Below are 13,943 nucleotides of genomic sequence, written 5' to 3'. Positions count from 1 at the left end.
TATACCAATTGAATTCATACTTTGTTTTTGAACAGCAAAAATATATTAAAAAATGATGGTTAGAAAATGCTAACCAAATAGCAAATAATTATATCATAAGCATAGAGTATTTTATCACTCGACCCGAGAAACTTTTAATTTATTGTTTCGACTAACTAACCCAAAAAAAAGATAAATCCTCAAAAACTCATCTTGATCAAAAACTTCTAAATTCTTTCTCAAATCTCAAAGCTTCAATGTATTTATGGCTCCATTAAAAGGCCAGGTCTGGACAAAACACTCGCTAAAATCAAACCAAACCCACGCAAATGAACCGTAAAACTGACCCCAATTTAGTACGTAATTGTTTCCACAGTTCAAACACTATTTGAACCGGAATGTATTGAATAGTTTACATCGTAAAAACTAACCCATAGTACATTAATAAGCATCACACGTGTACAAAGTACAATGATCGGGCCAGATAGAAAGTTTGTATTTTGTATACGAAATTAGTCAATTACAAAATATGTAAATAAACCAACATTAAATTTGCATGATACATAATTGGTTGATTAATGAACCTTCTTTTACCATGGTTACTCGTTTCAATTTTATGCGCTATATTAAAGTCATGTTTAAAAAATATGGCCCATAAAAAAACTTGTTTAAAACTAGTTTACCAGCTTAAAATGGTATTTAAAAAAACAGTGACACGCTGTTCTAGCAAACCATCCAAAAGTACCGAGTTCTAACTTTTAAATACCGGATACCTTACCAACATCCGGTATACCCCGGTTTTTAATTTGCATATAGATCACTTATTTTTCTAAAACCAAGTGCTCTCATAGCGGGCTCGAATCTCTGAGAGAAAGTTATCACAAAACCTACAATCTCATTTCTCGGCTTCACTTCCTCCACCAAGGTATCGATCCCTTTTTTTATTTTATTTCTTTTATGCTTAATTTGTTATCCTATATCCTCGCAATTAGAACAATCGGTTTCAAAACATTTGGTCTTCATTGCAAATTGTTTCTGTAAGTAATTCATTCGATACATGATGTATGCAATGCAAAAGCTGAATCAAGAAGGGTGAGTTCGGTTCAATGTGTAGTTTAGGGTTTATGTTGCACGCACACCAGGTGTTTGATAAAATGCCCATCACAAAACTTTCACTTTACAACCCGGGTCATAAACAGCAATGGGTTTCTTTCAACATGTTGCATGCACACCAGGTGTTTGATAAAATGCCTATGACAAAACTTGCACTTTACAACCTATGTCAACAAACAGCATTAAATGGGAGTGAATTATCTTATTTGATAATTTTAGTTATTTTACCTTGTATTTTGTGTAATCTTGCAGATGTTTTGATTTGAACTGCTGCTAACCTTCTACTTCTAAGAGCAACCACAACAACGAACTTCACAAACCGTCACATCAGTTCCACCTCAAATTTAAAGCACCTATTTTTATGTGGATGCTCTAATGCATTCACTTAAACGTAATGTTGGTATGGCCCACCGATTCTCAACGTCTTCTTTTAAAGAACCTTCTATTGTTCCATGGATCTCCCCCCAAAATTACATTAGAGCCAAATCCCCGAAACCCGACCCTCCAACCGAATCGTTAACAGAAATCCGAAAAAAATCCAAATACATTTCTCACGAATTGGCTATCAAGTTGATCAAACACGAGAAAGATCCACACTGTGTTCTTAATATTTTCAACAAGGTCACTAATCAAAGAGGTTTTGATCACAACCACTCGACTTATGCTGTTACTCTCCACAAACTCGCGCGTTTGAAACAATTTGAACATGTGGATACCGTTCTTCATCAAATGACATATGAAACCTGCAAATTTCATGAAAGTATATTTCTTGATCTCATGACACATTTCTCAAAATCCTCACTTCATAATCGGGTTGTGGAGATGTTCAATAGCATCCAACCAATTGTTCGAGAAAAGCCGTCATTAAAAGCCGTTAGCACATGCTTAAATCTTTTGGTTGACTCAAATCAAGTTGATCTAGCAACAAGATTTCTGTTACACACCAAAACGACTCTCGGTTTACATCCAAACACTTGCATTCTCAACATTATGGTCAAACATCACTGCAAAAATGGGAATCTTGAATCTGCTGTTCAGGTGGTTAACGAGATGAAATTATCGGATGCTTCTTACCCTAATTTGATCACATATTCAACTTTAATGGAAGGTTTTTGTGAAAAAGGAAGATTGGAAGAAGCAATCAACCTTTTTGAAGAAATGATTTCAAAAGAAAGGATCGTTCCCGACGCGTTGACTTATAACGTTCTGATTAATGGATTTTGTCGAGGCGGGAAAGTTGACCGAGCGATAAAGATAATCAACTTCATGAAGAAAAACGGGTGGAACCAAATGTGTTCAATTACTCGACTTTAATGAACGGGTTTTGTAAAGAGGGAAAGTTACAAGAGGCGAAAAGGGTGTTTGATGAAATGAAAGGTGTTGGCTTACGTTTTGATAAAGTCGGTTATACGACTTTTATTAATTGCTTGTGTAGAGGTGGTGAAATCGATGAAGGGATAAGGGTTTTGAAAGAAATGGAAGAAAAAGGATGCAAAGGTGATCATATTACTTATAACATTATACTTGTGGGATTATGTAGGTATGATAGGACTTATGAAGCTCTTGAAATGGTGGAAAGATTACCTTATGAAGGTGTTTATTTGGACAAATCTAGTTATAGGATTGTGTTGAATTCGTTATGTAAGTTAGGTGATTTGAAGAAGGCAACAGAGTTGGTTGGTGTGATGGCGAGTAGAGGATTCGTTCCTCATTTTGCTACATCGAACGAGTTGGTGCTTGATCTTTGTGAAGGTGGAAGTGTTGTGGATGCAGTGATGGTGGTGGCTGTGTTGGCACCAATGGGATTTAACCCTGAACCGCGTGTGTGGAGTCGGCTTGTTGAGGTAGTGTGTAGGGAAAGAAGGCTGCTTGCTACATTTGAACTTGTTGATGTATTAACAAAAGAATTGGTAAACCAATAGTTGGGTTATTTTATTTTTATATTTTTTTGTTATAACTGACTTCTATAAAGGTAAACAGGGGTCAATCATAGATTCATTTTTGGCATAATGAAATTAAACCGACTCATGATTACACCTGAAAAAGCCTTTGCATGTTAACTATTTTCGTAATTAAGTGCTGCAATATAACTTATATAATGTAAAACAGGTTAAATTTCTTACCAAAGGGTGGGCGGAGCGCCCATGGGAGAGGGTGTGGTGCCGCCCGCCCCCGGGGGGCACCGCCCCTTTGGGCCCAGTCTCAGGAAAAAGAAGCCTCGATTGGGGTGTGTTGCCGCTCCTCCCTAACAACAAATATATGAGCGTTCGAACGGTCACTTTTGAAAAATAAATAAATAAATTTACCCTATAAATGTAACTCAAATTCAACCATTTTTTTAACCCAATTTCACTCTTTCATCTAATTCGATCTCTCAAAAACCCAATTTTATCAAATCAACAAATAGCCCCGAGAGAGCACGCCTGAATCCGTGGACCGACGATGACGAGGTGCTTTGGCAATGGCTTGGATATATGTGACAGACCACAACAACGTGCAACAGGATACCAATTATGGTAAGTAGTTCATGCCGTACCAATTATGGTAAGTAGTTCATGCCGTTTTTCCGAATCAATTTGGTGTATTTGGTCATACCAAACATCAACTTTGTTTAAAGTGGAGGGACGTGATGGTCAAGGTTATAAAATTTAACCAACTGTATATAGCCGCACCGCGGCCGCACCGCGTGCCGAATAGCCTGATGCCTAAGCATATTTAGAGGCACATATTCCGTACCAAACCAAGTAATGAATAGTGGTTTTAATCGCATTGCCAATGTGGAGGACGAATTATATATTTTATGAACATAGTATTTTAATTTAATAATAATTTTGTACGTGATGTTATGACTAGGTTCCTCTATGTTTACACACTTTATCTACTTCTTGCTCTCTATTTTTGTTCACATTCTTTATGGTTTTTATTCATTTTCGGTACGGGTACGGTACCCTACTTTCCAATACAAATTAAAAACATCATGGCAATGATTAATATACCCTAAGTAGTAGCAGTAGTAATATTACAATACAACTTTGGATTTGTCAATTGCAGCCGTAGAGATAATAAACCTACGAAGGTTGAGGGCATTGATTCAAAACTTTACACAACAGTTGCAGTTGCAGGTAGCATGAAAACAAATCTAAGACTGCAAGCAAATCCCCCATCATAAGACCAACTGCCTCATCAACACCGGTGCGTGCGGTATGTACCAAAGTGTCTTCACAACATGGAGGTCTTCATCCCAAGCCCATTGCATGTTAAGATCAGACCCTTGTAACGATTAAGATAATCCTGCATCATCAAATCCGGTTAGGACATATGCATGTTTCAAAGATCACTAATGTGTAATGATGATGCTTACAACGATGTTGTAATCATAGAGGTATAGCATTCCTTTCCGATCGTATTCTTCTTTACGGACTGGATCACTTAAACTGCAAAAACAAGAAAACATATGATTGTTAAAGATTGAATTTTTCATCAATTACCACAAATTCAAATTACCATTACAGTATTCTTTTTCACAAAAAAAGAGACTCGGCTTTTGTATAATGAAGTAGGGGTAGGACTGTAAACGAAGCAAACATTCAGCGAACAATTTGTGAACCGTTCGGCGGGAAGTTAGTTTGTTTAATAAATGAATGAACACAAACAAGAAATTTTGTTTGTACATTTGTGTTCGTGAACGTTCTGTAACGTGTTCATTTATTTTCGTTTGTTTAAAGGTTTGTTTAATATTTATTTGTACTCCAACCTAACCTTTAAGTTCTATAATTTTGTTGTTTATGTTCAGTTCGTGTCGTTAATGGATTGTTTTAACTTGTGCTTAGTTGACATTATCAGAATAAAACCGCCGATTGGGGGATGATGATGTTTTGGATTACTCAAGTGCTTAACTTTATATTTAATTAAGGTGCTTATGTCTAATGTTTTGGATTAAGAATGTTGCTTTTCTTTTCTTTACTACATGTTCATTTGCCTTTGTAAACCATTCGTAAACAAGTTCAATTCCTTGACGAACAAACACGAACAAGATTTTCCGTTCGGTTATTGTTTGTGAACAAGTTAAATGCTAAATGAACAAACATGAGCAAGGCTTCGTTCGTTCCGAATCGTTTACAGCCTAGGGGTGTTCAGTATTTGATTCAGACCCGAAAAACTATGATTAGTAATCAATCGGATTTGTAGTTAATTTAGTTTTGTCAACTAGGGCAGAAAGGCAGAAACTTCTGGTTTTGAAATTCGATTGATTGAACATTGGCAATGAACAAGTATAAGAAAGAATTCGAACCTTGGTAGGCCTCGTTAATCTCTTGAAACTTGGAGGTGGCGCTATCTTCGCCTTTCTTCTTGTCTGGATGCCATTTCTGTTTTAACAATACAAACAAATACATGGAGGAATTCAAACACTACATTTTAGACTTTTGATATATTAGGATATGTTGTTTGTTGAATTATGAATTAATACCACCAAACCAAATTGTTACTTTGCATCAATTACAAGCCCTAATTGAATCACATGAATTGAAACCCTAAATGAAGCAATAATACAATACAGAAGAAGAACGTACGAGAGCTAATCGAATGAAATTGGATCGAATTTCTTCTTCCGTAGCTTCATAATCCACCTCCAGTATTCGATAATAATCCTAATTATAATTAATAAAATGACAACAAAATGAATCAAAATCAAGAAACATAATAAAAATAAGGCGAAAGAGAATTACGTAATACCTTGGGTTTAGAAACGAGAGATAGTGTATCAAAATCCAGATAAGATGTGTCTTCTTCTTCTTCTTCTTGTTTGTCTTGTTCTTGTTGCATATAATCATCGCCTTTGAGTTCGTCCCATCTCATTGTGATTGTGATCGACTAGAATTAGGGAGGATGCGGCGGATAAAGGATTAGATTTTATTTATGTTTTTGTTTATGTTTATGCGATATATGTTGCCACGCCGTAATGTAATGTTTTTTTTTTTCTTTTATTGTGAGAATATATGTTGCCACGCCGATCAACTTCTTGTATAAACCATTTAATTTATGTGTGCCATAGCTTCTAATTAATTTCTGCTTAAATCATGCATTATTCTACACATCTAGGATGACCAAAACGTCAAACTCTTATACCTATTACCTAGTGAGGCGATGTATAGGTGGACGTGCAACAAACATTATGAGAAAATGTTAAGGCGATTGATGCTAGCTTATACGTTTGATAGTTATCAAAATTTTCTATTCTTAAACGGATGGTCCCATATAAAAAAACGGATGATTGTATAAATGGGGGCTCTGTTTATTTCGACGATATCATATCACACACATATATATACATATATTGAGAACCTACTACACCAAATAAAAACAAGTTGAATATAATGAAAATGATATGAATAGTATTAAGATACATAAACTCTTGCTAATTGTTTATTGAAAGCATATCAGTAAAGTTTTAAAGTTTTCTCCACTTCCATTTATTTAAAACATATGAAACACTATTATATAATAAACAAACGATTTAGATACTTTGTGTATATATCGACAACTGGTAAAACTAACGATTGTAGACGACTTGGTTGATACTTGTGGTAGTAGTGGTTCAGTAGCGGTTTCATGTTGACGGCAGCGACGAGTCTAGGATACATGATAGTGGCAAATGGCAAGTGCTAGCAGTTATGACAAATGGTGTTGGTTTTGTCAGATTCGGTTACATTCCTAAACAAGTGGGTAGAGATGGATGGAATGGCCAACAGAAAAGTGTGGTAGATCATGTATGTCAAGAAATCAACATGAGAAAGTATTGCCAATGAAGTTGATCTTGAAGTGCTAAAAGGTCATACAACGAACATAGTAAACCAATCGACACGTTTAAACACCTGAGTGAATCATATTTACGATATATTATCTTGCAAAATTACTTATTATTGTTTATAGAAACATTAATTGATCGTGACTAGAGAAATCTTCCAACCCTAATCACACCACACCTCACCGTCCCTACCATATTAGATCGTCACCAACCTCCTACTGGTCACTGCTAATCGTTGTCTATCACTAACCAGTTTTTCAAATGAGAAAATATATAACATTTAAATTTAATTAAGAGTGAAAGTGTTACAGGTAAAAAAAAATAACAGTTTATAAATTCAAATGTTTTTTTTAACATAATGAACTTTGAAAAATGGGAATAAATTGGTAAAATAAATGATTTAGCATTACTTTAAAAAAAAGCAAGTGTAATTTATCTTTGTAATCTTTAAATTATTATTAATTGATTATAATAACCCGTAAACTCTAGATACAACCAAAGTTTTAACCGGCCTATATGCTTCTTAAAAAGTCATCGGTTAGTCACAACTCACATGGGTCACGCCTTTGCATTGAATCATGAAGTATAAATAAAGAATATCCTCACTTTCAAGGGCCTGTCCATCCTTTGGGTATTCCGAAAGGACCATTTTGCAATTAAATAAAAAACACTCCATCATCAACCACTCAACATAAACTATTACACTTGTATTTGTTTATACAAATAAATATACATACATACATACATACTGTGTGCTTGTGTTTGTTTATATGAGAGAGAACACATAAACAGTTGAAACTTGACAATGAAATCAACAGCTTTCTCTCTCTAAAACTAAAACTAAAACTAAAACTAAAACCCCATTGATTTCATCAATTCTAATGGCTTCAATATCATCATCATCATCAACGACGACTAGCTTGATCCGTAAACCACACTTACCTCCACACTCAATTCACACCTCAAAACCTCAACAACTACTTTCACTTACCACTAAACCTAAACCTAAACCTAACCACATTCATCTGACGCAATCAACGGCACGTGATGTTGTCATTCCGTTAAACACAAATTCATCATTAGAAACAGATCCTAAAGCTCTATGGGAGAGGTACACGGAGTGGCTGTACCAGCACAAGGAGCTAGGGTTGTATTTAGATGTCAGTCGGATCGGCTTCACCGATGAGTTTGTCAAGGCGATGGAGCCGAGGTTTAGTAACGCGTTTAAGGCGATGGAGGAGCTTGAAAAGGGGGCGATATCGAATCCGGATGAAGGGAGGATGGTGGGACATTATTGGCTTAGGAACCCCAAGCTCTCGCCTAATTCGTTTCTCAGGTTGCAGATTGAGAATACACTTGAAGCTATTTGCGCGTTCGCGGACGATGTTATTGGTGGCAAGGTTAGTTAGTTAGTTAGTTATGTGTTATCTAACTGCAACTTTGATTTGGATTGACTGATCATATTAGGATAGTTTGTATTAGTGTTGTAGATATTGTTAGGCGCTAGTTGAGCAGTTCGGAACTAACTAGCAATTAATCAAGATTAATCGGATTCAAAATGATACATATGTTATATCTTACTAATTGGATTACATCGAGGAGTATATTTTTTCAAATAGTTTCAAAGATTTTGACTGAAATTTGACTGATTTTGACAGAAAGTCAGAAACCAATTTTGTACAATTTGGACCGGCTTTGACCGACTACTGAATTTTAGGCTCTATTGGGTGAATTACTAATTGCGAATTTTGCAACACTGATTTGTGTGAGTTTATTAGGTATACAATGGTTCATCTTTAAAATGCAAGATAAATATTAGTTGTCTTGCTTTGACTTCACATAGCAGGCAACTTAGTTGCAGCTTTTTTTTTTACTCTATTTGATTCTATATAAGTTGTCATATTTTGACTTCGGATGTTTTAAAATTGTTTTTAAAGTTTTACAATTAAAGAAAAAATAATAATGAGTTAGAAGATAGAAGCTTGACATTTTGAAGTCAAACTGAGAGTGAATGTGGAGAGTAATGTTATAATGTGTTTAATAGTTTTTGACCTTCAACATAACTTTCTAATGATAAATATTATGGTTGATAAATGACTTGTGAAGAATTACAATTCCAAATGTGTGTTTATGATTTCAATCTAAATTAGTACAGAAAATTACATCATATCAATCAGTTGAACTTTATGCTCTGTTTTCCTTAAATCTCAGACAAATAAAATGTATACCTAAGCTTACAAACTAATCTTATTCAATTGTTATAAAAATATCTTTTAGTGTTATACATGTATTTTGATTAAATGTTGAGGTTTATGATTTCAGATAAAACCGCCTTCTTCTCCAGAAGGGCGTTTCACACAAATATTGTCAGTTGGAATTGGAGGATCGGCTCTTGGACCACAGTTTGTTGCAGAGGCTTTAGCACCTGATAATCCGCCTCTTAAGGTAACTGTGCATTTATCATGGATGATACATTTCTCTTGCCATTGTTGTCGTTGAAAATATGATTATTTAATGATTACCAGATAAGGTTCATAGACAATACAGATCCGGCAGGAATTGATCATCAAATTGCTCAACTTGGCCCGGAATTAGCATCTACACTTGTAATAGTCATTTCAAAGGTTTGTCAAGAAAAAGAAACACACTATTCCTTCTTTTTTCTGTTGCTTGTTGTTGATAATTTATGAAAATTGAGTCAGAGTGGAGGCACTCCGGAAACAAGGAACGGTTTGTTGGAAGTACAAAAGGCGTTTCGTGAAGCCGGGCTAAACTTTTCAAAACAGGTTTTCATCTCAGGTTCTTCTTTCTGCTTTTTATTATATTTAAAATGCTCCAAGGACCTACATTTACAGGGTAGATGAGCGGTTAATGTTTCACACCAAAAAATATTTCTTTCTTTTTGTAGTTTTTATCTTAGTTTTTTGAAGTATAAATTTTTTTTGTTCTTTGGGTGAATATTTTAATTTTAAATATGTGCATCAAAATATATGAAGTCAATTTTGTTGTGATTATTGGCAATATTATGCAGGGTGTTGCGATTACACAAGAAAATTCATTACTAGACAACACTGCACGGATAGAGGGGTGGTTAGCTAGATTTCCTATGTTTGATTGGGTTGGTGGAAGAACATCTGAAATGTCTGCCGTCGGTCTACTGGCTGCAGCACTTCAGGTTTATATAGTTTCATGTAATTCAGTGAAATTGCAATAGTATTGAGATGATTATTTGAATGTCGTTGTATGCATGTTGTATTCAGGGAATTGACATCAAAGAGATGCTTGCTGGTGCGTCACTCATGGACGAGGCAACCAGGATTCCAGTGGTATATATAAATGCCTTGAGTGTATATAATTGGGAAAGATTATAAAACTAATTTGCTATAAAACCTAGACTTATGAGGTTGTTTTGTTATTGGTAGGTGAAAAGCAACCCTGCAGCGTTGTTGGCATTGTGCTGGTACTGGGCTTCTGGTGGTGTAGGATCAAAGGTAATTACTGCTTAAACAATCATTTCTTTCTTTTCAGATCTAATACATTAAGCTGCTATCAATTCCTCACAAAAAGTAAAAAGATTAAACAGGATATGGTGGTACTTCCATACAAGGACAGCCTTTTGTTATTTAGCAGATATTTGCAGCAGTTGGTCATGGAGTCCCTTGGGAAAGAATTTGACCTTGATGGTAATAGGGTATGTATGCCTGCTTCATCATCTCTTCTGTCCTTAACATAATTTATTTAATAAAGTTGGTCTTAATCCAATCAACATTCTCAGAAAACATAGGTATGTTTTATAAAGTTAATTTTTGTTAGATTTTCGATGCCCCTCTTTTGAGATGTCCTCAATTCTTATTTTCTTGCTGTAAAGATGCATTCTTTTAGTATTATATGGTCCTCACTTCCAGGTTGGATGGTTGTTATAGTTACCAATGGAATCACATTTACTTCAACATTGATTTTTTAGTCCTCTTGTTGAGTAATTGTGTCAGTTAGTTTTCAGCAAAACATCTATCAATTAACAGTCATAAAGTTTATGGCTTGACATTGACAATCAAAATGTAGGAGTGTGCACGAAATGCAACATAATCAAACCATAAATAACTGAACGGACCCAATTAAAAACTGATAGTTTGATTTTGTGTTTTTAAAATACTGATTTTTCGGTTTGGTTTTGCATCACCCAAAAACCGAAAAGGACCGATTTAAATAATTCGTAAGAAATTAAATGGTGTAACCCATAAGTTTTATGGCCTGATGTGTAATACTCAATTAACCAAAGTTTCAAGCCCAACTTCATTATTTTGGCAATTTTTTCGCCCCAAATTTGTGCCAGATGGTAAAATCTAGAAAACCAAAACCGAACTGGACTCATTCTTAATACCAAAAGCTGAAAACACCGAAACCAAACAATTTTCAAAAACACAAAAATCGAATTTTTGGTTTGAGCCGAAACTCACCCATGCACACACCTATCCAAAAATAGCTTTGTTTTTTTCTGAAGAAAGTTTGTGAAGAAAGAATACTGGATTATTTCATTTCTCCTGCAATTGAACTTGTAACATGTTTTGGCGTTAGGCTAACTTAAACCATCATTTGTATAGGTCAATCAAGGGCTTACTGTCTATGGAAATAAAGGGAGCACAGATCAGCATGCGTAAGTTTCTAGAAAGTACAGAGATCACAGTTTTTATATGAGAGATTTATATATTCAGGGGTGGGATCTGGTATTAAGTATAAACAGCTTTCTAACGTGAAATGTGTAAGAAGCATTAGAGTAATTATGCTAACACTAGAGTAACCATTATTACGCTATAGATATTAACTAGATTGTTTATTATCACTCCAGTTCAAAACTATAGCGTAATAATAGTTACTCGTGTTAGCATTATTACTCTAATTCTTCTTACACTTCTCGCGTTAAAAGCTGTTTGTATTTGCTCCTAGCACTATAATTTTGTATACCCCTTAAAAACTGAGATAATATCATATTTAAATTGGTTGGAACAAATAGGTATATTCAGCAGCTTCGAGAGGGTGTGCACAATTTCTTTGCAACATTCATAGAAGTACTACGTGACAGGCCACCTGGTCATGATTGGGAGCTTGAGCCAGGTGTCACTTGCGGTGACTACTTGTTTGGAATGTTACAGGGAACGCGCTCTGCACTCTATGCAAACGGGAGGGAGTCTGTTACAGTCACAGTGCAAGAAGTCACACCTCGGTCTGTTGGGGCTTTAATTGCTCTTTATGAGCGCGCGGTTGGTATTTATGCGTCACTTATCAATGTCAATGCTTACCATCAACCTGGTACACATTAATGTTTTTCTTTAAAATACATGTTTGATCTTAAAGGTCATAGGATCATAAATGCTTTTGTTACAATTCAGGAGTTGAAGCTGGGAAGAAAGCAGCAGGAGAAGTCTTGGCTCTACAGAAGCGAGTTCTTGCAGTTCTCAATGAAGCGAGGTATGTATTTTTTAGAAAAAATTGCAAAGTGCCCTTGTGGTTTTACAATATTGCAAGTTTGGCCTCCAAATTCTTTTAAACACTTTTTTGAACTCCTAATGTCGTTTTCATCGCCTTTGATTTTTCACTGATCGAAGGTGATGAAGTCGACATTAGGAGTTTTGGAGTTTGAAAAGATTATTTTATTTGGGTTCCAGGTTTAAAAAGACACAATTACCTCACATAATGACACATGACATCGCTTTTCCGTTAAAAACTAAATGCAACTAATTGTGGGGACTACATGAAACCCTCTCATAAATGTTTGGACTAAGTTTGCAGTTTTATAAATCTAGGGACCAAACTTGCAATATGGTCAAACGACAGGGACCATTTGTGCAATTCTCTCTAACTTTTATTTTGTGAGCCTCATTTTATATAATGTGAAGAAATATAAATGTATTTTTTTGTATGCTTTTCACAGTTGTAAGGACCCTGTAGAACCGTTATCAATCGAAGAAGTAGCCGATCGCTGTCATGCTCCTGAAGATGTATGTACTTTTCTTTTTTACTATTTAGCTATTTATTTAGACCATGTTCAACTATATGAACGTGTCAATGGGTCAAATGAGTATAATAATAAAAAAGTAGATGAAAAGCCGAACGGGTCAAATGAGTCTAAAGTCATTCAAAGTAACTGAATATGAAATGTATACAACGTTGTACCCAGAATATTACTATTATTGTAATAATATAATTTTTAGCAGAAAATTTCTATAATAAATTAGACAAAAGGTGTTAATGGGACAACAAAACTCTATACAAAATCAATTACATGAAATCACATAAAATTGTTACTTTTTTTTGGTTTCGTTGTTAACATCTTGTATCTCATTTTTGGCAGATTGAAATGATCTACAAGATAATTGCACACATGGCAGCCAACGACCGAGCTATCGTTGCTGAAGGGGACTGTGGTTCACCTAGAAGCGTCAAAGTTTTTCTTGGAGAGTGTAATGTTGATGCGCTGTACGTGTAAGCGTGCTCTTGGGAGCATGCCGGGACAATACTTTTAGTTATATTTAAAGGTAAAATGTTTTCAAAATAAAAGAAGAATGTTCATTCAAATTTGAGGAATAACACATATTTCAACAATACTGGTGACTATGGTTTTGTTTGTGTGCTGCCGATTGACATATCATTGAATGATGTAGCCATTTTGGGTATTATTATTTATGGAATGCTTTGAATAATTTTAGTGTACAAACATTATATGCTGTAAGAATAAAAAATCACTCTTTTTTTTAAATTATTATTTTTAATCTAAGTTCTCTAATTTTGTAATTTCCTATATTATCCTATAAAGTGTAATGTGTGTTTATTTTATAAGACCATGGTCGATGCATCGTATTTGTGATGCATTTGAATGATGTGGCGCCTGCGTTTGGAACAATCGCATTGGAGTATTGTGAGAGGGAAGGTGAAAGAAGAGGGAAGAGAGGGAGTGGGTAGAGGAGAGAGAGATGAAGGCAAAAGGTGATATGAAAGTGATGTGACATATGCCATGGGTGTTGAACGAATCGAATTTCAAATACTCGAA

The 13,943-nt window shown here is 35.1% G+C and overlaps 1 protein-coding gene, 1 long non-coding RNA gene and 1 pseudogene across 2 annotated transcripts; 2 read left to right on the top strand and 1 right to left on the bottom strand.

Moving 5' to 3' along the window:
* The first annotated feature begins 1,280 nt into the window (after positions 1-1,280).
* On the top strand, positions 1,281-3,144 carry LOC143554931 (uncharacterized; annotated as a pseudogene).
* Positions 3,145-5,376: 2,232 nt separating this feature from the next.
* LOC143554930 (uncharacterized) lies at positions 5,377-5,914 on the bottom strand. Its single transcript, XR_013139108.1, has 3 exons — positions 5,827-5,914; positions 5,664-5,741; positions 5,377-5,459 (listed from the first exon to the last, which is right to left on the bottom strand). It is a non-coding gene; the product is annotated as an uncharacterized LOC143554930 (long non-coding RNA).
* A 1,802-nt stretch (positions 5,915-7,716) lies between these two features.
* Positions 7,717-13,565, top strand: LOC143554947 (glucose-6-phosphate isomerase 1, chloroplastic-like). Its single transcript, XM_077044602.1, has 13 exons — positions 7,717-8,298; positions 9,221-9,343; positions 9,424-9,522; positions 9,601-9,684; positions 9,930-10,073; positions 10,159-10,224; positions 10,321-10,389; positions 10,482-10,589; positions 11,500-11,552; positions 11,910-12,205; positions 12,286-12,364; positions 12,828-12,894; positions 13,248-13,565. The coding sequence occupies exons 1-13, from the start codon at positions 7,780-7,782 to the stop codon at positions 13,380-13,382; spliced, it is 1,842 nt and encodes a 613-aa protein (XP_076900717.1). The 5' UTR covers positions 7,717-7,779; the 3' UTR covers positions 13,383-13,565.
* The last annotated feature ends 378 nt before the right edge of the window (positions 13,566-13,943 follow it).

This window comes from Bidens hawaiensis, unplaced genomic scaffold, assembly GCF_021521415.1.
Source record: "Bidens hawaiensis isolate Kalapana, Puna unplaced genomic scaffold, B.hawaiensis_p1.1 tig00017886_1, whole genome shotgun sequence".
NCBI lineage: Eukaryota > Viridiplantae > Streptophyta > Magnoliopsida > Asterales > Asteraceae > Bidens > Bidens hawaiensis.
This window is presented reverse-complemented; position numbering and strand designations above follow the sequence as displayed.